This window comes from Pan troglodytes, chromosome 14, assembly GCF_028858775.2.
Source record: "Pan troglodytes isolate AG18354 chromosome 14, NHGRI_mPanTro3-v2.0_pri, whole genome shotgun sequence".
Taxonomy (NCBI): Eukaryota; Metazoa; Chordata; class Mammalia; order Primates; family Hominidae; genus Pan; species Pan troglodytes.
Window position 1 is genome coordinate 105,839,513 of NC_072412.2, and position 26,962 is coordinate 105,866,474.

General features: G+C 36.5%; 1 protein-coding gene across 3 annotated transcripts in view; it reads left to right on the forward strand.

Annotated features, from left to right (window-relative positions):
* PCCA (propionyl-CoA carboxylase subunit alpha) overlaps positions 1 to 26,962 on the forward strand; it is a 446,563-nt gene that overhangs the window by 143,334 nt on the left and 276,267 nt on the right. For all 3 annotated transcript variants that reach the window (XM_001149000.7, XM_063792625.1, XM_063792626.1), the window contains exons 8-9: positions 3,849 to 3,885; positions 25,612 to 25,690. In XM_001149000.7, the coding sequence (XP_001149000.5) occupies positions 3,849 to 3,885; positions 25,612 to 25,690 (116 nt within the window). The remainder of the gene's footprint in view (positions 1 to 3,848; positions 3,886 to 25,611; positions 25,691 to 26,962) is intronic.

Below are 26,962 nucleotides of genomic sequence, written 5' to 3' on the forward strand. Positions count from 1 at the left end.
TGTAGGTAAGGTCATACTCTGTGTACTCCAACTTGCTACCCCCGCCCCCAGTATATACTTTATTTTGCTTATTTTTACAGTGTAAGAGTTACTCTCTTAAAGCTTAATTGTCATTCGTCATTGCCTTGTATAGAACCAAGGCATCTTGGACCGTGTACCAAATCCCATAAGACCTGGCCAGAACAGGGCCACGCCGTCCATACCTCCTTATCTTGTGCTTTGCTGCCACTTCCTTACTGTGTTTCAGCTTTAGCTGCCTGATATTCTTTCCCTATTAAATTGCTTCCTCATCTAGGATTTTTATATGTGTGGTTCCCTCTGTCTAATGTTCTTTCTCCCTGATCTTTCCATGGTAGCTAGCTGTTTATGTTTATGTGTGTGTGTGTGTGTGTGTGTGTGTGTGTGTGTGTGTGTGTGTGGTTTTAGAGACGGAGTCTCACTTTATTTCCCAGGCAGGAGTGCAGTGGCGCCATCATGGCTCACTACAGCTCTGACCTCCTGGGCTCATGCAATCCTCCTGCCTCAGCCTCCCAAGTAGCTGGGACTACAGGTCCCACCACCACACCCAGTAATTTTTGTATTTTTTTGTAGGGATAGAGATCTTGCCATGTTGCCCAGGCTAGTCTCAAACTCCTACCCTCAAGTGATCCTCCCATCTTGGCCTCCCAAAGTGCTGGGATTACAGGTGTGAGCCACTGTGCTTGGCCTGGCTAGATGTCTTTATCCTTAGGTTAAATATTTTACTCCAGAAGGGCCCTTTCTGAGCAGCCTGTCTGAAAGAAGTTCTCCCTAGTATTCTTGCCTGAGTACTCTGTTTCTATGTAACATTTATTTTAGTTATCAATTGATTTGTTTATTTTCTGTTTCTCTCATTAGTTTGTAATAAGCTCCATGAAGGCAGAAGATGTATTTCATGTAGTGTTGCTGGGCAGATAGTTATTGAATTAATGTATAAGTGGTTGAATAAGAACATATAGATCAACTGCATTCTTTTTAAAGGCTAATATTTCATTTTATGGATGTACCAGTCCTTTGTTGAAGGCTTACTAAATTGTTTTTCAGAATTTTTTTCTTATTAAAACACCACCAACGAATTCAAAATAATGAATTTCTTTGTATGTCTCTCTGTGTTCACTCATGTGGGTATATCTGTAGGATGACTTCCCAGGAGTAAAATTTCAGAACAAAAGATAACGTGTCCTCAAACTTTCGGTAGAGACTGACAATTTCTTTTTAAAAAGATTATCCCATTTTCTATGACACCAGTAATATGAGAAGTATTTAACTTTGTCATCCTGGCCATTATCAGATTTTAATTTGCTAGAGGAAAAGTGAGATCTCATTGTTTTAATTTGTATTTCTGTAATTAGGAGCAAGGCTGAGCACAGATATTGTGCTTCTGGAACTGTTTTTCTGTGAGCTTTTAATTTAATCTTTTGTGATGATTGTTGGTCCTTTTTTTAGTTGATTCAGAGTTTGATTAAAATTTTTTAAACTTATGATGTTATAGGCAACCTTTACAGTGTGATGTCACTTAGTGCCATTGAATTTGGAGCTATATAGGGCTTTTTATCTCTTCGAAAGTAATTTTGTAGAGCCTGATAATAAAACTTCATGTTCTCAAAGACCATATTGGAGCTGAGTGTATAATATTTAGTAGTTTATTATTGAAACAGTAATAGAGCTTTTAATGTCCAGTGCATAATAGGTCCTCAGTAAAGTATTTTTGGATGAATGAGTGACAAGTGAAAAGTTAATTTTTAAGGCAGCTTGATTTTATTTGAAAGTTCATTTAGAAGAATCTAATTTTCATAGTAAGAAGACTTAGCATGCTGTTGAGTTGAAAGATAAGCTTGCTTTGTGGCATGCTATAGAAGTGTTGGATTTGTGGCAGTGGAATTTTTAATTTGCTGTGTCAGATATAGATATGGCTTTATATATCCATACACACCCAGCTATAACATGTATATTCAAATAAGTGACAAAATATGTCTAATGAATTTTTGAATTACCTTTTAAAACTTGCCTGTTAGTTCTCTCAAGTGATGAACTTTTTACAATAGCAGTTTATTTTCTCTCATCACGTTGGAAAGAAATGTTAAAAGTTTTCTTCTAGGTTTATTATAATCCAGTCTTCATCAGCCATCACTCTTCCTGTATTTTGTTCAAGAGGCACTAATTGTTCGCATTTGGCAGGTTTAACACTTCCTGACAGAGAGGCTATTAAGGGGAAGTATTCTCCAATAACTGTCACTGGCTGGAACAAAGAACCTTCCAACTCAATGTGTGGAAACCACTAACATTCTTAAATGACCCTTTTCATGGATTTTCATCCCTTTAAGCTAAAATTTGGAGAATGTAGGGTCAGCGAAAACAGCAAGGTGTAATAAAGCAGTAAACCTTGATTTTCGAAGGCATAGGGTGGGAGATATAGATTTATCTCTGACTTGAAAACAATTGTTATTTGGAAAATCTCATTAGCAGATGTGACTGCTTGGAGTAAAAAAAAAAACAACTTAAAACTGATGTCGCTTTCAGGACCCCTTTGAACTTAACAAGCACCTATTTGTGGAGCAGACTGGCTAATGAAAGGAAATTAAATTTTTCTGACAACTTCCCCTGCCAACCTCCTTATTCAGGGGATGTTATTAGGTACTGAAGAACTTTAAGGAAGATTTTTATTAGACATAAGTGAACCAGTTATAAACATCCCCCCCGCCCCCTTCTCGGAGGATTCTGACATGGTTGCTCTACATTTTAAATGTATTAGCTTAAAAGCTTAAAAAACACTGGGCTTCACTTCAGCATTTTAGTCATTTTCTAAAAATTCAGTCACACTTACCAGCTGTGGTTTCAAAACAATATTGTCAGTCTTTGTGGTAGTTTAGTTTGTGTCACTGAATTACACAAACACACACGCACACACACACCACACCCACACCCACACACACGAAGGAGGCTTAGATTTCAACATTATCTTTATTGTTATTTGGGGAAATGATTCAGCAGTGTCCTGTGTTGGATGTGTTAGGTGAGGGTTAATGATCAGTGAAATTACTTAGATTCAAGGGAAGTTTTTGTCTTTTCATCTTCTTAGAGGTAGAAGTGGCATTGGTTAATATTTAGCAATAACTAATCCTTAAATGGATAAACTTTTACCCCTTACTGTTTAGGAAGGTATTTTCTTTCTTTTGCTTTTTGGAGTTTTTTCCTCCAGTAGTTGGTTCATTGAAATTAAAGTTTTAATTTATGTAACAAGATACAATTGTAGAGATAAAATATGTACCTGAAAAAAAAAAGAAAGAAACAATAGAAAAGAAAAGGTAATGCAGATTACCAAAAGGATTTTTTGGAACAATTCGTAATTCCTGTAGGTACTGGAAATTAACTTTTATATTTCTGCAAAATTGATCAACTACTCCCAAACAATAGAGAATCAACTCCCCCTGCTGACAGAATCTAGGAAAACATGACACATAATATTGGACAGAAACAAGCTGGCTGCGGACAAGCTTTAATGACCTGATTTATGATTCAGTATTGATTGTAAACATCTAAATTCTGCCATTAAATTCCGGCAACTGCACCAAATCATTGGCAATTCTGGTAGTGCTTCCTGCCAGCTCATTTCAACTGCTTTGAGTTTCTTAATATAATAATGATGAGGTAGAATTTACATTCCACTTATGGTATTAATTTTACATTTCTCTGAATGAAAAGGGTTAGAAGGTAGTAAAATTGAACATTAAATGAATCGGAGGAGACAGTAGTGCAATATATGACTGCCCTAAAGACATTGTGCAATGCCTCATGGGATTAATGTTGAGTCTCATTTCCTGCTTTTACAGGATGCAGAAGAAGCTGTCAGAATTGCAAGGGAAATTGGTAAGTCCTTAAATTAACTTTGGTAGGATTTCTGTGTCTTTCAGCAGATACGGTTGAGTCAACAGGTAATAAGTAATTCCCATAGAGCAAATAATACTTTAATAGTTTTAGATTTTGATTACTTGTTGCTCTGGAAGAATGTATCAGTTGAATTGCCAAATTCTATTATTAAAGGAGACTTTAAAGAGTAATTTGACCTTAACTATACATAGCTCTTTTGTAAGATGAGATCACAGGCTAATTCAAAGAAGGAATTGTCTTAAGAATTCTAAAGATTGGATATAAGTTTAATGTCAATTTATATGTACATAGTTGAATGTGGTTTGTTAAAATTAAGAACATTTGGATTAAAATGAAGATACCATATGTGACATAGTTCTTTAAGTTTTTGCCTTTTGCTAAGATGTTAGGTATCAACTTAATCTTGTTAGATGGGAAAGATAAAATAGATGTGGGAAATTAGAACTGAATGATTTAAATTGGAATAAAAGGTAGACTGGAGGAGTTTTTAATGGCTGTTTTACATGTACTTGTATTTGGGCAGTGTTTCCCAACTTTTTAATTTCTTTTCTTTTTCTTTTTTTTTTTTTTTTAAGATGGAGTTTTGCTGTCATTGCCCAGGCTGGAGTGCAATGGCACGATCTCCGCTCACTGCAACCTCTGCCTTCCAGGTTCAAGTGATTCTCCTGCCTCAGCCTCCCTAGTAGCTGGGATTACAGGTGCCTGCCATCACGCCCAGCTAATTTTTTGTATTTTTAGTAGAGATGGAGTTTCACTATGTTGGCCAGGCTGGTCTCGAACTCCTGACCTCAGGTGATCCACCCGCCTCAGCCTCCCAAAGTGCTGGGATTACAGGCGTGAGCCACCACCCCCGGCTCGCAACTTTTTAATTTTAAAAATATTCTTGGCGGTCATGAGAACTATTTTTGGTATCTGCTAATTGAGAAAATGTGTAAGGGCATGCTATTATATGGATTAACAACATTGTTAAATAACTTTGCAGGTTTAATAATCAAATCAGTAATTGTATACATTTGACAGAAATTTGTACAGATGAGAGAAATTAGGCAATGCTTGTAGGGATCCCAGCGTCTTCTCAGCATTCCTGCACGCCTCAGTCCAAGCATCTCATCGTGCCACACGAACATTTCTGTAGGCCTGTTTTCTCACTAAGATTATTTAGATCTATTTTCTGCCTCTGGAGAGCATTTGATTTGGCAAAGTTCATATAGTTGTGATATGTAGAAATATCTTATTGGTCTGGAAGTGATCACTTGTACTAGTAAGCGTGTTCTTTGCAAATGGGACAGTCTAACTTAGCAGGTCTTTAGTGACCTGAAAAGCAGTTTGGCTTATTGCATCCTTGTTTGTAGTTGGTTCTGTCTAAATTATTTGGGCTTTGCCCATCATTAAGTGTGTTTTGTTGTTTGCTTTGCAAAAATCTATCTTATTGATATAGGTCCTGGATTTAAGACCAGACCGTAGAAAATCTTATTTTATCTGACTACCTCATCTCTTCATTTTTTTTTTCAGAATCATTAACATTTCAAAAAGCATATCAGTACTTCATAGGAACATTTGCTCGACTGCTAAATAAATTGGACTATATAGAACTGATTCTGTGGTTTCTTTATGGAGAAAAATCAAAAGTTTCTGTTCATGGTTTGAAATCACTGGTATTCCTCATTGCCTAAGAGGCATATAATATACCTACTGGCTTTTGAGGATAGTTTTCTAAAATAGTTTAATTCCATCCTGTCAGACATCTTTACATTTAAAAAGCTCTTTTTCTAGTTCTAGGTTAGATATTATTATCAACCTCATTGGATATAATAATACTGTTATTATTATTATTACAGTATCTACATATAAAAGGACAATATTTAGAGAAATTTAGGGAAATAAAGGGATTAGAAGAAAATTTACAGTTACACTGCAGTGCCACATTTTGAATGGTGAATTTTGGACTTGCGAGCATTCCCTTTGTGTAAATAGCAGGCCGTGGATTGCTTTGCTTCCTTTATGCCTTTTCTTCCACTTTCTTTCTTTCTTTCTTTCTTTTTTTTGAGACAGACTTTTCACTCTTGTTGCCCAGGTTGGAGTGCAGTGGTGCGATCTCTGCTCACTGCAACTTCTGCCTCCCGGGTTCAGGTGATTCTCCTGCCTTCGCCTCCTGAGTAGCTGGGATTGCAGGCACACACCACAATGCCAGCTAATTTTTTTGTATTTTTAGTAGAGACGGGGTTTCACCATACTGGCCAGGCTGGTCTCGAACTCCTGACCTTAGGTGATCTGCCCACCTCAGCCTCCCAAAGTGCTGGGATTACAGGCATAAGCTAATGCACCTGGCCATTTTCCACTTTTGTTATAAACCTGTCACCTTTAAGATAACCAGCTCATCATGATGGGCCTCTGTCTAACTAGTTCTCATCACTTTGCTTTCCTCCCTCAATATTTTAATGCTGTGCTTTACCTCCTTTTCATTTTTTATTTTTTCCTACTGAAGTTACCTAATCTAATCTAAGTCTTTTTTCTTTGTACTTGGGCACATCCTTTATGACTCCTTTCTCTTTCCTGTCCTTCTTCTAATTCTTCCCCAATTACTCTCTCTTCCTTGTGAAATAAATGATAGCAATCATGGCTATTAAGTATAAGAGTACTGGTGTTTTGCTTATACTGAAAGAAAGGGAAACCATAAAATTTGAGGTAAAATAAACCATAAAGAACTAGGGTCATCAGCTCTTACAAAGCTTTTAGAATTTCTCTGAAAATCTCTTCTTAATCACCTCAGAAGCCTCGCATAAAATCTTTTCCTTGAAGTGCTACTTTCTAAAGTAAATTAAATTATGTTTTATTAAAGTCTGTTGGCTTTCTGTGTTGTTTGATATTTCGTAAGTTTTTTACTACTGATTTTATTGAGATATATCACATTTTAACTATGATTATGATTCCATGTGAAAATGTGTTCCTAGTTCTAAACAACTGATTTATAATCAAACCTTTGAACCTATCCATTTGTAAGTTGTTGATTGTCCATGTGTTATACCTATTCATAGAGTTCTCTCTTAATTCTTTCTGTGTTATGTGATGAAAATGAAATTTATCCTGTTTTATGTGATTTCCTCCTCTCTCATGTCTTTGCTTTTCTTCTGGAAACATTAATCTATGCTGCCAAAGTAGGAAACTCACTGTATTGAGCATTGATGAATTAAGTGCCTTTTACATAATGGTAACTCCAGTTTATGGAGCATTTCTTCCTTAGGCCAGGCACTTTGGAAATGTTGTTTCTAATGCTAATTCTTGGGTTTAATTATTTTTGTTTACATTTAAGGAAACTAATGATTAGGAATGATAAGTAATTTGCTCAAGGTCACAGAACTATCGAGTGGTGGACCCTGGTTTAAATTTAGGTTTATTTGACTCCAAAGACCACAGACTTTTTATTATACTGTGTCTAAACCAATGGGATTAGAGGATGGCAGCTAAAATTTGAGCGACTACTTTGTGTAAAATACTGTAAGGTACTCAAATGTGTTATACATGGAATTAAAGAAGCAGACAGTCTCCTATCCTTGATGAGGTGAGAGACAGTTAAGACTTAATATGTTACTTGTGTGTATTTGTTTTTTGGACTACCTAGTTTCTCTCATTCTTGTTCCTGATTTTTTACTTTGACCTATCTAAGTTGAGAGATACAGAGCTATTGATCCTCAGTTTGTCTTTAACCTCAATGATAGACAACAGTAATCAGTGAGCTTGATTTCCATTGAAGTTTGATCTTTTTACTGGGCCAAAGGTCCTTAATACAATCAAGTCAAAATTGATTCTTGAAAGGAAAATAAATTGTGAATCTAAAACCTGTCCTTTAACAACTTCCAGATTATTCAGATTCTTTTCCTTTGCTTGTCTTTCTCACAATCACATCATGCCCAATTTAAATAAAAACTTTTTTTTTGATCCTCAGGTCTACCATACTACAAACCTACTTCTCCCAGAATTTCCAAATCTCAATAAATGTCACCCCTTTCAGTCAGGCGAAAACTGAGTCTCTCCTGGATGCCTCTTTTCCTCATCATCCTGTTGTAAATACATCAATAGGCATTGTCAGTTCATCTTATATACACTGTCTTCATTACTACCACTCTCCTCCAAACTACTTTTGTCTTTTGCAGGGACTGTGGCAATAGTTTCTTTACTTCATTTCTTAAACATTTCACATAGCTGACAGTGAGATATTTAAAATCTTTGAAGAACAAGGACATATTTCATCTCATCCCAGCCCATTTCTGCTTTAAATTCTGTAATGACTCCATTGAACTTAGATAAAAATCACAATTCTTTACTCTGACTACTATCCTTATGTAATTTGACACCTGCTTTTCTCTCCAGTCTTACTGTATACTACTCCCTTCTCTGCCTCCCATACTTCAGTCACATTAGCTTACTTGAACACAGCAAGTTTCAGGGCCTTAGGATAAGTTTTTTTTTTTTTTTAAATCTTTTGCGGGGTGAAGGGGGATGGCAGGACCTAGCAGACTCTTGCTGATATCTTCACAAAAATAGCTCCTTGCAGTCTTTCATATCTTAGCCTAAGTATCATGTCTTCAAGAGAAGATTCTCTAATACTGCCACCCAGTCATTCTCTGTCTTATAACTATTTTCTAAATTTCTGCATAGTATTCATGACTTACAGATTTTTTTTATTCATAAACTTTTCTCCAAGTATTTTATTTTGAAAAATTTCAATCATACGGCATTTTGAAATAATTGTTACGGTTTATACTCGTATACCCAACACTAAGATCCCACTATTAACCTTTTTCTAGATTTGCTTTACCACTTATCTGTTCATATACTAATCCATTTTATTTTTGTTGCATTTCAGAGTAAATTGCACAACCAGTATATGTCCCATGAAATACTTCAACATGTGTTATTAATTGAATTCAGTATTTGTATACAGTTTTGTTATTTTGATGCCAAATTTGCACACAATATAATGTGAACAAATCTTAAGTGTGTATTTGTGGATTTTGACATATGCATATATATATATAACTTAGAATCCCACCAAGGTGCTGAACATACTATTTCCCTGGAGATTTCCCTCATGATCCTTCCAAGTCAGTTCTCACCTACCCCCTGGCCTGCAGGTAACTTGTTCAGATTTTTATACTAAAGATTAGATTTTTAAAAATTAAGATAAATTTTTAATACTATACAATTCAGCCTTTCAAAGTGCACAATTCGGTGATTTTTTATATATTTACAAGGTTGTATAACTGTAATCACTATCTAATTTCAGAACATCTTCATTACTCCCCAAAGAAACTCTGTGCTCATTAGTATGTACTTCTTATTTTCTTTCCATCTAGTCCCTGACAACCGTTAATTTACTTTGTGTCTCTGTGGATTTACTTATTCTGGGGATATTTCATATAAATAAATGGAATCACAACATGTGAACTTTTGTGTCTGGTTTCTTTCACACAGAATAGTGTTTTTAAGGTTCATCCATGTTCTACCGTTTATCCCTTTTTACGGTTGGATAATTTTCTATTGTATGTACATGCCACATTTTGTCTATTTTTTATTTTTTTGAGATAGGGTCTCGCTCTTTTACCCAGGATAGAGTGCAGTGGTGTGATCCCAGCTCACTGCAGCTTTAATCTCCTGGGCTCTACTAATCCTCCTGCCTTACCCTCCTGAGTAGCTAGGACTACAGGTGTGTGCCACTATGCCTAATTTTTGTATTTTTTTGTAGTGGGTTTTCACCATGTTGCCTCAGTTGATCTTGAATTCCTGGGCTCAAGTGATCCACCCACATTGGCCTCCCAGAGTGCTGGGATTATAGACATGAGCCACTGCACCTGGCCTTATCTATTTATTCATCTATTGATGGACATTTGGGTTGTTTTTACCTCTTGGCTATTTATTGTAAATGGTACTGCTATGAACATTTATGTCCATGTATTTATTTGTATACCTGTTTTCAATTATTTTGGGTATATTCTTAGAAGTGAAATTGCTGGGTTATATGGTAATTCTATGTGTAACTTTTGGAGATACTAGCAAATTGTTTTCCATGGTGGCTGTCCCATTTTACATTTCTACCAAGAATATATAAGGGTTTCAATCTCTTCATATCCTTGCCAACCCTTGTTATTTTCTTTCTTTTATAAGGAAAACTATTGCCATCCTAGTGTGTGTGTAGAATAATATCTTATTGTAGCAGAGGGAAGAATAGATTAAAAAAAGTGACTCAACTATATGCTGTCTATAAGAAACTCACTTTAGATGCAGAGACACAAATAGGTTGAAAGTGAAAGGAAGGAAAAAGATATCCCATGCAAATAGTAACCAAAAGAGAGCTGGGGTGGCATACTAATGTCAGACAAGATAAACTTTAGGTCCAAAACTATTCTAAGAGACAAAGAAGGACATTTTATATTGATTAACAATTACAAATGTATATGCACCAGGAAACATGGCCCTAAAATATTTGAGATAAACATTGACGGAATTGAAGGGAGAAACAGACTAATTCTACAATAATAGTTGGAGACTTTAATAGCACACTATAAGTAATGGATGCAACATCTAGAGAGATCAGTAAGGGAGGGAATAGAGGACTTGAACAGCACTATATACTAATTAGACCTTATGGATATATAATGACCATTCTACCCAATAACAATATAAGGCACATTTTTCTCAAGTAACTATTAAAAGAGGAAAGGAGTGATGATTGAGTTAAAATAATTGTTAAAGAAAAAGAAAATATAATAACAAACAGGAGCAATATCTCATAAAGTGTTGCCCATGACTCGCAATGTTCCCAAGACTTAGTTTGATATAGAAATATTTTTCCCCGCATGTACTGATTTATATTGATGGATTGCTCTTTTCTTAAAATAGTATAGGATTCTCTGCAATATATAAATTTTATTTTTCTTTGCAAATGATTGCTTTATATTAATTTGATTACTATTTTATCGTAAAATTTTTGTTGTGGTGGTGGTTGTTTTTTGAGACAGAGTCTCATTCTGTTGCCCAGGCTGGAGGGCAGTGGTGTGATCTCAGCTCACTGCAACCTCTGCCTCCTGGGTTCAAGCGATTCATCTGCCTTAGCCCCCACTTAGCTGGGACTACAGGCATGCACCACCACGCCTGGCTAATTTTTGTATTTTTAATAGATACAAGGTTTCACCATGTTGGCCAGACTAGTCTGAAACTCCTGACCTCAAGTGCTCCCCCTGCCTTGGCCTCCCAAAGTGCTGGGATTACAGGTGTAAGCCACCACATCTGGCTGGTTACTATTTTGTAGTAAAATTGACCATGAGTTAGTTTTCTTTGTATTTCTAATACTTAATGCTTGTTACAGAGTATATATTCAGCAAGTGGTTATTTGGTGAATAAATCAAAATGAAATATGTATATATATGTATAGAAATGAATTAAGCAATCACATATTTAAAGTTCTTTTGTAATATTTATAGACCAGAATTTGACTATAATTTTCTCCCTTTTCCCCCTTAATCTTCAATTTTATAATAGAGATACCTGGGGAAAAAAAGGAATATTAAGCAAAACATGATAAACTTTCAGCAAATAGATAATTGAAACAAAATGATCTAGGATTATTCAAATAAATTCAGTATATACTTGTTAGTGACTACTAGTCATCAATTCTTGTAGGCTGTCCTTGTGTTCATTAGGCTGGACTAATAGAAATTTATAGGAATCTAAGATTCAAATGTATGAAAGTCTTTTACTGAACCTTATTGCCTTTACACCAGCCTGTTCCCATGACATCTTATGTTCTTTGAAAGTCTGGCTCTCCCATTTGACTTATTTTACTATTAGTCTTCTGATGTAGTGTGTCTGCCCTGTCTCTGCGTAGTGTGTGGGGGCTATATGGTAGTCCTTTCTTTTCTGCCCTGGCTGTTTGCCTTTGCCTATTCTTCTCATCTTCCTTTTGGCATAATACAACATTTTTTTAAAAAGTTACTTTTGTTGCTTATATACAACCAATAATTCATACTTAAGAGGGATAAAAATATGTGGCTAAGTCAGAAATCTTTTTATTTTGTCTATTTCATGCAGCTTAGAAAAATTTTCACATGTTATATATGACTCTGGGGTTAAGGTTATATGGAAGAAACCTTTGCAAAAACATTACAATTTATACCTTCTTCACAATCTTACATCTTGTTAATTTATTTGCCAATTTCGTCTTCAGGAGAAGACATTTAATATTTAAGGAGATTGAATAACGCCTAAGGAAAAGTTATGTTAAAGAAAATGGCATTAAAATAATCTATGTGAAATCCATTAAATAATGAGATGTATATTTTGCTGTTTTCCTATTATTGAAGTGATGTGGTCATTTGAGATTAGAATGATATTCCCTGGGAGACAGGAACTTGTGTTCTGTGGCTTTTTTTCTTCTTTCTTTTCCAATGGGTGCTTATATTTTCTTTTATTATTCCAACATGCACATTTGGGTTTAAGCATAATTTCACAAGTTCTTTTTCTGTCTTTTACTGTTAAATTTGCTGTTTCTGTCTCCTTTTATTTCTCTCAGTCCTTCATCTTCTTTCTCGTTTTATTGTTAGTCATTCGTGAATACCATTTTTTTCCTTTTTCTATTACTCTGTTGGAAAAGGCTGTGCATAACATTCAGGCAGGAATGTGGAAACACATTGTAATGTGAAAAAAACACTGCTTTTTTTGTTTGGAAACTTCCTGTGTGTGAAGCGTTTTGCTCTAATCTGGCCACTGAAATGCACTGATTTCCGATCCCTGGAGCAGAGTTAGGGATCTAGTATTTTTATTTGCCTAAGTAGAGAGAAATAGGCAGGCAAAATCAGTTTTGCCTTTCTCTGCCAAAGAAATAGTGTCATAAAATAGTGTCATGTATTGGTTTGTTTAGTGCATAATACATCTGGATTATATTTTTGTAGGTACTGAATATTGATTCTTATTTAAATATGTTTATATAGTTATTTGTATATATGTGTATGACAGACTGAGGAAAGACTGTGTGTGTGTGTGTGTGTGTGTGTGTGTGTGTGCAGTAGTAGAGATGTGGATAAATCATAGACTCCAACATATATATGTTTACTAGTTACTGGATAATTACAGACCCCAAATAGTATTGATGCAAATGTGCATCACCTCAGTCTGAGGTCTGCCAACTCAAATGATACTCCAAAACTAAACTGATAATGATGAAACTAAATATAACTATTTTGTGATTTAAAGAGAGCAATAAAATCAGTGGAAAATTATGATCAAATAAAAAATGAGTAATGCATTGATAGTAGAGTGTATTTCCCCAATTTGTTTGAATTTAAACTGTTTCCTTGTTTGTATCTACAGCAGGAATTTTTCAGTGTAGTCACATGGTGCGTGGCAGCCAAATTTCCCAGTAGATTCTGAACTAGATTCCTTGGAAAACTCTAGTAATATGCTAAATTTAATTGGAGTTTGTGGAGTTGTCATTAGTTCACCAGACCTCGACTATACCACATTTTTACTGCCCCTCTCCTGTCACTTTAAACAACACAGATTTAGTTTTTCTTCATTCTGTGTGTTCAATTCTCATTCGTCAGGTTGTAGGGTGAGAAGGAGGCATTTTGTTCTATGCTATCCTTATTCAGTGGCTAAGGCTGATGGAGTTTCCACCATCTGCAATGTCATAGATTACAGAGGCAGGACACAGAAAAGCCTCAGTTTTGGTAATCATCAATAAGACATTCTTCATGACAAGGTGTTTACTATTATATCTCATTGTGTGGTTTTGAAATTTGCAGATTGTCACCACCATCTCCTAAATATTTCTTGAATTTATCTACTTCTCTGCATTTCTGTTGCTATTCTCTTTGTTTAAGGTAGTGTCATCCCTTGCCTACATCACTGTAACAGCTTTTGAAATGTACTCCTCTTATCATAGCTTGTAATCCCTTGGAGGTAGACTCTGGAAGCTTATTGGGGGAAACAATTTTGGGACCAATACCTGAGGGGGAATGAAGGAAACTGAGCCAAGGGAAAAGTTGAATTGATTCTCTCTCAACAAAGCCATCAGCTAATAATTTAGAGAGCTGTGAATATTTGTTGGTCTTTTTTAGTTGTTCCAAGTTCGGGCAAGAGGATTCAGCCTTTATACACCTGTATCAACTATCTAGGGGGTGTGGGCTGCCCCTAGGAAGGGGCATGACCTTAGGCAGAAAGCCGAGGACAAGTCAGCTTTTGGTTGACAATACTTACAACAGTTGGGGCAATGTCCTGAACTAGGGATCTGGGCAGAAAACTGTACTTAATAACTTTGAGATATATTTTTCATGATTGTTCATTTCTAAGTAATTTCAGATTTCTGCTATGATTTTGACTCATATGTTATTTGGTGATGTATTTTAATTCTTTAATTTTTTGAGATAGAGTCTTGGTCTGTCATTGAGGCTGGAGTGCAGTGGTGTGATCACGGCTCACTGTAGCCTCAACCTCCTAGGCTCAAGCGATCCTCCCACCTCAGCCACTGGAGTAGCTGGGACTACAGGCACATGCCACCACTTCTGGCTAATTTTTGTTGTTGTTGTTGTTTTTGTATTTTTTGTAGAGACAGGGTTTTGCCATGTTGCCCAGGCTGGTCTCAAATTCCTGGGCTCTACTGATCCTCCTGCTTTGGCCTCCCAAAGTGCTAGAATTACAAGTGTGAGCCACCATGCCAAGCCTAGTGATATATTTCTAAATAACTGAAAAAAAATAGTTTTTTATTATTATTGATTTCTAACTTAATTGCTTTGTGGTCAGAGAGTATCATCTTTTTCATTTAAAAATCTTTCAGATTTGATGAAAATTGCTTTATGGCTAAGGAATAAGTCACTCTGATACATATTCTGTATGTTCCTGAAAAGAGTGTATATTCTCAAATTATTATATGCAATGTCTTATAGATAACTCAAGAGGTCAAACCTACCTATTGGGATATTCAAAACTTCTAGTGAGTTTTTTTTTTTTTTTTTTAATTAAGACAATGGAGTCTCACTCTGTCACCCAGGCTAGAGTGCAATGGTGCGATCTTGGCTCAACGCAACCTCCGCCTCCCGGGTTCAAGTGATTCTCCTGTCTCAGCCTCCTGAGTAGCTGGGATTACAGGCACCCACCACCATGCCCGGCCAAGTTTCATAGTTTAGCAGAGATGGGGTTTCACCATGTTGGCCAGGCTGGTCTCGAACTCCTGACCTCGGGTCATCCGCCCATCTTGGCCTCCCAAAGTGCTGAGATTACAGGCATAAGCCACTGCACCCAGCCTGTGTGGGTTTTTTTTTTTTTTTTTTTTTGAGACAGAGTCTCACTCTGTCGCCCAGACTGGAGTACAGTGGCATGATCTCGGCTCACTGCAAGCTCCCCTCCCAGGTTCACACCGTTCTCTTGCCTCAGCCTCCCAAGTAGTTGGGACTACAGGTGCCTGCCTCCACGCCCGGCTAATTTTTTGTATTTTCAGTAGAGACGAGGTTTCACCATATTAGCCAGGATGGTCTTGATCTCCTGAGCTCGTGATCTGCCTGCCTCTGCCTCCCAAAGTGCTGGGATTACAGGTGTGAGCCACCGTGCCCGGCCTTTTTTTTTTTTTTTTTTTTTTGAGACAAAGTCTCGCTCTGTCACCTAGGCTGGAGTGCATTGGCACAATCTGGGCTCACTGCAACCTCTGCCTCCCGGTTTCAAGCAATTCTCCTGCCTCAGCCTCCCGAGTAGCTGTGACTACAGGTGCCTGCCACCACACCTGGCTAATTTTTTTGTATTTTTAGTAGAGATGAGGTTTCACCATGTTGGCCAGGCTGGTCTCGGACTCCTAACCTTAAGTAATCCACCCACCTCGGCCTCCCAAAGTGCTGGGATTATAGGCATGAGTCACCACATCCAGGCTTTTTGTGATGTTTTTGGATATCTGATGGACCTATATTTGAAAAAGTGATTTTCCAATTTTTCCTTGCTCGTTAGGTTTTGTCCCTGTTTAGATAATAGGTATATTACAGTGTATCGTGTTTCCTTGGCTATCAAAACATAATGACCAATTTTTGTTTTCAAGTCTAATTATGATATTAATATTCCTAAACAAGCTTATTTTTGTTTTATCCTTGTATCATTCTTTATCTTTTTCATCTGCCAGTGAACTGTTGTTTTAGGTGTGTCTCTTGTAAGTGCACATCTAAATTTGGACTGGATTTTTATTTTATTGTTTTTCTATTCAGCCTGCTGGAGCTTGTCTTTTAGCTGGAGAGTTTAGTCCATTTATATTTATTGTATTTAAAATTATATTTTGGTTTATTTATATAATCTACTTTTTGGGGGTTTTGTTTGTTCCATTCTTTGGATTCTGTTTTCTTTCTTGGCTTCTTTTTGATGATGACTTTAAAAAAAATGTCTCTTGTTCTTATTTTATGTCCCCTTCCCATTCCTCCCTCCACTATGTTGGAAATTTTATACTCTATTTCTATTGTTTCAGTGCTTGCTATAGAAATTCCAACTTGGAGACATTCCTTCAGGTGTCCTTCATCTTTGGCAACATTTAGTGTTGTCAGTGTTTTGGATTTTAGCCATTCTAATAGGCACATAGTAGTATCTCATAGTTTCAGTTTGCAGTTCCCTCATGACATATAATATTGAGCATCTTTTCATGCTATTATTTGCTATCTGTGTTTCTTTTTTATTGAGATGTCTCTTCAAATCTTTTGTTAATTTTTCAATTGGGTGGTTTGTTTTCTGGTTGAGTTTTAAGAGCTCTGTGTATTTTGGATACAAGTTCTTTCTTAGGTATGGGTTTTGTAAATATTTTCTCCCAGTCTCGAACTTATGTCTTTATTCTTTTTTTTTGAGATGGAGTCTCACTCTTGTTGCCCAGGCTGGAGTGCAGTGGCGCGAGCTTGGCTCACTGCAACCTCCGCCTCCCGGGTTCAAGTGATCCTCCTGCCTCAGCCTCGTGAGTAGCTGGGATTATAGGCACCCGCCACCACGCCTGGCTAATTTTTTTTTTTTTTTTTTTTGTACTTGTAGTAGAGATGGGGTTTTGCCATGTTGGCCAGGCTGGTCTTGAACCCCTGACCTCAGGTGATCTGCCCACCTCGGCCTCCCAAAGTGCTGGGATTACAGGCATCAGCCACCATGCCCGGCTGTGTCTTTATTCTTTTAAGAATGTTATTTGGGCTGCAGAAATTTTTATTTTAATGAAGTTAAATGTGCCAATTTTTAATGGTTTGTGCTTTTGGTGTTATATGTAAAAACTCATCGCTAAACCAAAGTCACCTAGATGTTCTTCTATTTTTTCTCTAGAAATTTTATAGTTCTGCAATGTATATTTAGGTCTGAGATCCATTTTGAGTTAATTTTTGTGAAAGGTATAAGGATTGTGGCAAGATTAATTTTCTTGCATAATGAATATCCAGTTATTCCAGTACCCTTTGTTTGGAAAGACTATCTGCATTTAATTGCCATTGCTTCTTTGTCATAGTTCAGTTGACTGTATTTGTGTGGGTCTACTTCTGGGCTCTTGAGTAATTTGTCTGTCTTAGACAATACCATACTGTCTTGATGTCTGTAGCTTTATAGTAAGTCTTGAAGTTGGATATTGTTAGTCTTTTGAATTTGTTCTTTTTCTTCAATATTGTGATGCCTATTCTGGGTCTTTTCCTTTCCATATAAACTTTAGAATCAGTTTGTTGATATCTACAAAATAAATTGCTAGGACTTTGATTTTAATTGTGTTCAACCTATAGATCACGTTGAGGAGGATTGATATCTTAACAATATTGAATCTTCCTATCCATGTACATTGATTATCTCTACATTTAGATTTTCATCCATTTCTTTCGTCGGAGTTTTGTAGTTTTCCTCATAGATACACTGTATGTATTTTAAGATTCATGCCTATTTTATTTCTTTAGTGCTAATGTAAATGGCATTATTTTAATTTCAAATTCCAGTTGTTCACTGCTGGTATATAGGAATGTGATAATCTTTTGTATATTAATTTGTATTCTGTAACCTTACTATAATTGCTTATTAGTTCCAAGAATTTTGTTGTTATTGCTGATTGTTTTGGAATTCCTTCATAGACAGTCATCTTATCCACTAGTGAAGACAGTTCTATTTATTCCTTTCCAGTCTGTTTACTCTTTATTTCCTTTTCTTAACATACTTCATAAGCTGGAATCTGCAGTCAGATGTTGAATAAGAGTTGTAAGAGGGGACATTCTTTTATTTTTCCTGATTTTTGGGAGAAGGCACCCAGTTTCTTGTCATTAAGTGTAATGTTAACTGTAGGCTTTTTGTGTATATTCTTTATCAAGTACAAGAAATTTCTCTTTATTCCTAGTTTGCCAAACTCAGTGATTGTTGATTTTTGTTAAATGCTTTTTCTGCATCTATTTATATGATCATAGGATTTTTCTTCTTTAGCCTGTTAATGTGATGGATTACATTAATTGATTTTTGGATGTTGAATCAGCTTTGCATACCAGGATTAAATCCCATTTGGTCATGGTATATAATTCTTTTTATATATTATTGGATTTTTTAGTCATTTTAATATCTAAAAACTTAATTTTAAAATGTTTGTTTTTTTCTTGTTTATCTCATCATGTTTATTTTTTTCTCCAAATCATTTTACCTGTTTGTAATAGCTGTAACTTATAATAGTATTTGTAACAACTGTTTTAAGAGTCTTCATTTCTGGGTTTCTTTCTGTCAGCTATTTTCCTTCTGATATGAATCACATTTTGCGTCTTTACCTATCTCTTAATTGTTGATTGGATTCTAGACATTGTAAATGTTACATTGTGTGTTTGGATTTTGTTACCTTTATTTAAAAGGTATAGATGTTTAGTCTGGCAGGTACATTAATTTTGTTTAGGTTAAGGCCTTTTAGGCTTTAAAAAAGTTTTCTTAGGGCAAGTCTAGCATAGTCCTTTCTCATGTTCTGATTAAACAAGCTTGTATTATGCTGTCTCTCTACCCGTCACACTTCCTGTCCTTTGGTTCATAATTTCTATTTCATTATACGTCTATGTTTTTTTCGTAGTATAATGTAAACCCATGAAAGATGTAGGCAGGAGAGAGATACAATAGTATATATACCTTAAGAAAATTTCACTGACCACTATGTGGCTTGGATGGGGGCAACTGTAGTAGTGGGGAGTTCTGCTAGTAGGCCAGTACAAGAGTCCTGGACTGCTGGTAGTTTGTGTAAGTATTATGATTAAGTATTTTGATAACTGAGATAAAGAAAAGTGAATAGATTTGATCTTTTTAAATAAAGAATTTATAAGAGTTTCATACTATCCAGCAGTTGTGCTCTTACACATAGATCCAGGAAGCTCATATACACAGTTCCAGACAACAAGTACAAAAATATTCAAAGGACCATTGTTATATAAATAGAACAGGTTACAGTCTGAATGTTCATTCACAGTGGAATGGATAATGCTGCAGTATGTTTGTAGGTGACATAGATTACAGCAGTAAAAATAATGACTTACAGCTGCTCAGATTAACTAATAGATTTACTTAGTAACTCTTACTTTGCATGTTATTCTTTAGGCAGTTTCAGCCACTGCAGAAACAACAAAGAAGACAGGCAAAGATCTTTGTCTTTATGTTTTTTTAATCATTGTGCAGTGAACAATGTAGATATTGACTAAAGCAAGAATCATTAAAGTTCATTTTTAATAATGGGTGAAAATTGTTTGGATATAGGATCATCACAGTTTCAAAGTATCAATCTACAGATTATTTGCTAAGAAAAAATGGCATACTTTCTGTGAGGAAATTTAATGGATGCCATCTTAAGTAATCAAGCTTTATCAGTTTGGGATAAATTGACTTTTTATTTTACTTTTGATGCGATGGAAGAACTCGAGGATACAATATCAACTATGTTGTATTTAAGATTTCTTAAACATCTTGAATTTAATGAGTGAATAATCAGGTATATTCAAATTGTGGAATATTCTATCAAACAACCACCCTGGATTCTTCAAAAATATCATGGTCATGAAGAACTCCCCCCGCCATCAGCTCAAAACAACAAACACAAACCCACACTTTCCCTTCTGGGGAGGCTGAGGGGGTTCAAAAGGCAAGTGAACTACTTTACATTAGAGGAGCACAAAGAAACGAAACAAAGCAATGCGTACTATCTATGTAATTCTCATGAGCAACTTTCATCTGGGGATTTCCTTCCTTTCTGTCCTAGGTCTTTCTCGGAGTGGGGTGTCTTTTCTCTTCTGAGGTCCTATTACCCATATCAGGGCCTATTCTATCCATCTAGAGGACTGTTCAACTTCCTGAAATATCTTTTGTTTTCTTTTTACCTTGGACCTTTCCTTGAGGAAACAAAGGCCTTGCAGTTAATTATAGGTGTTTTGCAATTGGTTATTTAAAGAAGATCCCCACTCCCCATCACATCTCCTTGATTCATGAGAGATTTCTGATTAGTACCGCTGTATTAGGAATAAGACATTTTCTAAGAAATACTTTTCTTTTCACTTCTTTTTATTTTTCCTTTCCCATTAGTATATTCTATGAAATTTTAATTCAAGAAATTGTAGGTGAGAAAACCACCGAAGATTCTTTATTATACAGCGTACCACTGTTGCATCAATAGGGTGTCATTTTATCAGCTTTTAAGTTACCAGGTTGTGCTACCATGTGTGGCTTGGATTTTGCTTGAAAAGTAAGGTTATTTATTGTGTCTTGAGTAGGTAAATGTGACATTATCAGTTGGTCAAAAAAGATAATTCTTTTTAACTTGGAATCCATAACTAAATGGAAAATCTCCTAAGCTCCTAGAATCTTCCTTCATTCATCCCCTTATCTTCCACATCCAAACTGTCGCTAACTCTGGTCTTTGTCTTTCTCTCTATCTCTGTTGCTAGCTGGACTGCTGCAAAGGCTTCCTCATCAGCTCCTTGTTTCTACCTTTGCCCTTTCACCATTCATTCATTGCACAGCAGCCAAAGTGATCTTTTAAAATGCTGTATTAGGTACTTCCCTTTCCTGTATCACACCTTCCAACTTGTTCCTTCTGTATAGACTCATCCCCCCTCATTGATTTTCAGAGTGCTCGCTCTATCTTGTCATTAGGTTCTCAGTTTAAATACTAGTTTTCTCAGAGAAGCATTTTCAAGGAGCAGTAACCCTATCACTCTCAGTTACATTTATTCCCTCCGTGTTATAGCAGTCATCACTATCTTACATTGTGTATAAGACATACATGCACTTATTTATTTATATTAATATATGTATATACATAAAGAAATACTGCAGCCTTGACCTCCTGGGCCCAAGCTGTCCCCCCAGCTCAGCCTCCCAAGTAGCCGGGATTAGAGGTGTGAGCCACTCCACCCGACTCACACATATATTTAGAGGCATGTATGTTTGTATATCATTGTCTGCTAGACAGCAGGGAGTTTTCTGAATCGTTGGCCTTTGTAGCCTGCAGAGAGCCAGATAAGGCTTATAGTGTATATTCAGTAAACATTTTTTAAACTGATGAATACAAATTTGATAGTAGAGTTAGAAAGAAGGCTGCTTGCTTTGTGGTAGAAAGTAAGACGCACTGGTAGCTGGGAGGTGAGGGACCCAGAGAAGATGTCGTGTCCTGCACTTAAACCTGCCCTTGAAAACTGAGTCCAGAAAAGTAGCAATGGAAACTTTGTAGTACTTTGCTAACCTAAGTTTCTGTATTTTCTTCGTATATTTTGTCATATAGTATTAGTAGATTTCTTTTCGGAAGCATTAGTGCCTCTTTTATTGTGCAGAAGAGAATAAGGAGTGGAGACTGTCTCTGTGTTGCAGGTGCAGTGTCAGTAGGGGAGTCACTTCTGTGTCTGGGGTGAGGTAAGGTAGTGGCAGTAAGCATCCCATGAGAGGACCTGGAAGGTGAGGAAAAACTTGGGAAGGGCACTAGAGCCTGATTTTTTTTTTTTTTTAAAGCAGTCTCTTCTACTAGGACTTTCACCTCCTTTTACGAGTAGAATTTGTATTTTGTTATGCTCTGTGTATTAGTCCATTCTCACACTGCTAATAAATACATACCTGAGACTGGGTAGTGTATAAAGAAAAAGAGGTTTAATGGGCTCACAGTTCCACATGGCTGGGGAGGCCTCACGATCATGGTGGACGGTGAATTAAGAGCAAAGTCATGTCTTAACATGGCACCAGGCAAGAAGAGAATGAGTGCCAGCAGGGGAAATACCAGACACTTACGAAACCATCAGATCTCATGAGAACTCACTCACTATCACGAGGACAGTGTGGGGAAAACCGCCCTCATGATTCAGTTACCTCCCGCCAGGTCCCTCCCACAGCACATGGGGATTATTATATTTCAAGATGAGATTTGGGTGGGGACACAGAGCCAACGCTTATCATTCTGTTTCAAACATATGTCAGCTGAAGAATACAAAATTAAACAAATACAGTATAGACAAGAGCCAAGCACAGAAGTAAGTGCTCCAGCGGATGAGAAAATGTGAGAGAACATTAGTGGAAATTTCATGTCCAGATGAGGTGAGGGGTAACAAGTACCATCAACTTGATCATTTCTGATTTTTCCAGGAATGCCAACTTTTGACTAAATATTTTTTTCCTTCCACTTTCCGTTTACTTATCTTAATTAGAGTGGCAGGGACACAAGAAAGTAGGGATGAGGGACTGAACTGTTGGATATTATTTAACATTATCTGTGTGGATTATTCTTTTCCCTCCTCTTCAGATTTCTAAGTATTGTTTCTCCATGGTGTGGTGACAGCATATGTACTGCCTGAAATCGATTTGGCATAAGAAGTTGAGTAGAAAACCTTACTGTTACATTATTTCAGAATATAGCTCAATGGTTAAATTAAGAGTTAGTATCAGCCAGGTTCAGTGGCTTATGCCTGTAATCCCAGCACTTTGGGAGGCCAAAGCGGGAGGATTGCTTAAGGCCAGGAGTTCCAGACCAATGTGGGCAATATAATGAGACCCCCATCTTTAAAAAAAAAAAAAAAGAAAATTAGCTGGGTGTGTTGGGGTGCACCTGTTGTCCCAGTTACTGAGGAGGCTGAGGTGGGAGGATTGCTTGAGTCTAAGAGGTCAAGGCTGCAGTGAGCCAAGATCACACTCTGCACTCTAGCCTGGGTGACAGAGCGAGACCAAAACCAAAAAAGCTAGTCTAACTTGCATCAGTTTCTTCCTTCCTCCCAACATTTTTCTGTTTGGCTTGTGAGATTTTGGTCAGGGAATCTTGCCTTCCTGGGTTACATGTATTCACAGGTCTAATGCTGTGATGCCAGCAGCACTGGGAGACCACAATGCCTTATTATATATTGTCCTATTCTCTAATGACTTCCCGCCTCTTCTGAGCATCTGATAATTTTTTGTTGATAAATTGTTTTATGTATCTTGTTTCTCCAGCTTGTTCCTTGTGAGCAAGAATGATTTCCATGTCATATTTTGAAATTCACAAATCACTGTATAGTCCAGGGTCCTTAGTAAATGACTAAAATGAGATTAGTACTGGAACCAGAAAAACTGCAAATTTCCTAATCGTCAGAGGGAACTGAATGTAGTGGAGATGTGGGCTCTCTCTCAGCTCTTGTGGCTTCTTGTTACATGGATAAATGGTTTGTGATGATGCATTGATAAAATATTTTTTTGAGAGGATGGGGGTAAGGATCTATTAAGTTGTTGTAAACAGGGTTTTGCAGGTATACCAGTTTCAAATTTTTAGATTGCGCTTTTTCACTCCAGTAAAACGGCTAATTCTTCTCTACTGATTTCATTCTGATTATTTTATGCTTGTTATTGTGAATGAGACAAATACCATTCTTGCCATTCTCATGCAGGATTAAAACTGGTGCATAATCTCTTGCAGAATCAAGAATCAAAGCATGCACAATCTTCTATGCTTTGTCCCCATCTATGTTTTCTATTGTGTTTTCCCCTACCATCCTGCAGATAACTCTGTACTTCAACTGAATTGTTTCAGTCATTCCTTAAACTTGTCCTATAATCTCCACCTCTGTTTTCCCCACTATTCCTGCCTGAAATGTTCAAGTCCTGCTCATTCTTCATAGCATCATTTAAATAGCCCTTTCTTTTTTTTCTTCTTTGGAAACGGAGTCTTGCTCTGTCGCCAGGCTGGAGTGCAGTGGCGTAATCTTGGCTCACTGCAATCTCCGCCTCCCAGGTTCAAGCGATTCTCTTGCCTCAGCCTCTGAGTAGCTGGGACTACAGACGCACACCACCACACCCAGCTAAGTTTTGTATTTTTAGTAGAGACGGAGTTTCACCATGTTGGCCAGGATGGTCTTAATCTCCTGACCTAGTAATTCGCCCACCTCAGCCTCCCAAAGTGCTGGGATTACAGACATGAGCCACTGTGCCCAGCCTAAATGGCCCTTCTGATAATATACTTTTCTTAATTATTTTTCTCTCTACCTCCCTGTGATCCTTTCTGTTTTGAATTGCCAGTGATAGAACTATTTGGGTCCTTTGCTTTTCTCTTCTTGGATTTGAAGGCTCCCAGTGTAAGAGCATGTTCTTTATCTGTCTTCTCAGTGCACTGAGCATTGTTTCAAAAATACCAGCCCATATAAACATCATGAACAGAAAAAAAATTTTAATTGAATTAATTATAAAACGCTTAGGAAGCAGGTGCCATTTTAACTAAGTTGAAGTTAAAGAGTGATGTTTTGTGGTTTGGGGTTCAAAAGGTCTGTGACATTTGGCCTTCTCTTCCCTTTTCCTCTAAGGATCCTATAGCTTGAGTTGAGTGCCAGTAGAGCATCACAGGCCAGGAAGGATCCTGTAAGGGCCCACTGAGCTCTTTTTTCTTCAGAAAAGATCATAAACAAATGGTCCCAAACATAGGAGTATCTCTACCTTGTTTTTAGAAAACATCTAAAGAAGGGGACTTGTACACTTTTCTTGATAAATCGTTGTAAATGACTCTTGCTGTCAGAAGCTTTACTGTATAATAGCTAAATACTTAATCATGTAACTGATGACAATTTTATGAGTTTAAAACTTTAGCTGGAAGTGTGCTTTGTTTTGACCTTACTTTGTATTTTCATAACATCCTGTTAATGTACGGAACAGTGGAATAGCTTCTCCATTGATACCAGTGAGCCCTGGAGCTTCTGCTCCAGCCCATAGCATCGTAGCCATGTTTGGATTTTCCCCAATACCATCATGTCACTTCTTGCTAATAAAAGCTGTAGGGGTTCTCTGTGACTCTTCAGATGAAAATACCTTAAGTACCTGAAAATCACCATTTTTGAAAAAAGGGAATTTGTTATGCATGCAAACCTCAGTTTTGGAGATGTTTCCTGGTGCTATTATAAGTTGTTTCTTATATCTTTGATTACTTAATACTGTACTTCTGTTTTTGGAATCCACTGTTAATTTATGTATGTTTTCTTAGCTTTTATTACTGGGGCAAGTGTTATGTTTATTGGTACAAGTACCCTTTTTTCTTTTAAAATGGTCACACTCTCATTTTTTAAATACATCATTACACTGGTGTTACTTTCCTGGTGTTATTTTCCTGACTCTAAAGAAAGGAACTTTTAAATAAATTAATTATTGTTTTCTGCGTTATTGAACATGTGGTCAGTTGTCATGTTCATACATCCCAATGATCAAAGTATGAACTTCTGTCTAATTCTTCCCTGCTGTTAGGCTACCCTGTCATGATCAAGGCCTCAGCAGGTGGTGGTGGGAAAGGCATGCGCATCGCTTGGGATGATGAAGAGACCAGGTGAGAGGCTGTCCAAAATATACTTTTGATGAAAATTGCAGTTACCAGAGTTTTATTAAACTGACAGGTAAACAGATACCAAAAGCATAATGGAGTAATTACAGTAACCATCTAATTTTTACACTTTTGAATGGGAAAAAGATTGAAATTATGTGGAAACCTTCCTTATTTATATTTTGATGATGATTGTCTTATTATAGAAAGGGTTTTACTGTTTTAAACATAAACAAAGGATTTTCTTTTTGTTTTTACCGTATATTTTAAAAAATTACAGTCAGGATTCTATTTTCTGGGCATAAATTACTAACATTTGGCTATATAATTCTAAATGTCATCTAAAGATTTAAATCAACTATATTTAAAAGCAGTTATAATTTCATTGAGACTTAATGTATTACCTCAATATGTAGTTGCTTTCCTTTGCTAGTGCATAAAAGTAGTGAATTACTTTGATAATTTTAGAGTGTGAAATATATTCTTTTTCCTTGAGTTTGAAATTACTGTGTCCTTTATATGGAATGCACTCTTATTATAATTTAGAATACTTTTTATGGCCCAATCTCAGAAGTTACACAGGTTTCCCTCCAGTGAACACAGCTTCTGCTCAAATTCAAGGGGAGGGGACTGAGTCGTCACTTCTTCATGAGAGAGTGGGCAAGATTCTTAGAAGAGCACGTGGAATGGGAGATACTGTTGTGGCCATCTTTGGAAAAGACAATCTGCCACAGCCCGTTTTGTGGGAAAGAATGGTATCATAAAGAAGTCGAATACAACTTAATGGTTTTGCAAGAGATGTGTATTTTGTGGACTTCAATTTTTTTCTCATTGTTTTTCTGTTTTGCACAGTACTTACATAGCAGTTTTACTGAACGCTTAGCACTTATTTTTCATTATTCATCTTAGGATCTCAGGTTTCTTATCAGTCATTTCTCCAGGGCTACTGTTAGTAACTTACTCTTTTATGGTGCGGATTACTCTTTATAGTTTCTTGGAAGTGAGGTTTGCTGTGCTGCTGTTGATTTATAAATTTTAATTTACAGCTTAATATTTTGAGAAATCACTATATCCATTCATATATTAGGCATCATTTTGTAAATAATTTAGCCCTTTCTTGGCAAGTAAATAGCACATTGATTCAAAATATGTTTATAAAATTAATAAAAATACATGAATAATTTTCTACTTAAAATATTACTCTCTTCAGCTTGATAAATAAACCATCTCAGAAAACTTGTTGAGATCAACACAGGCGTGCCTATTAGATTTAATAGT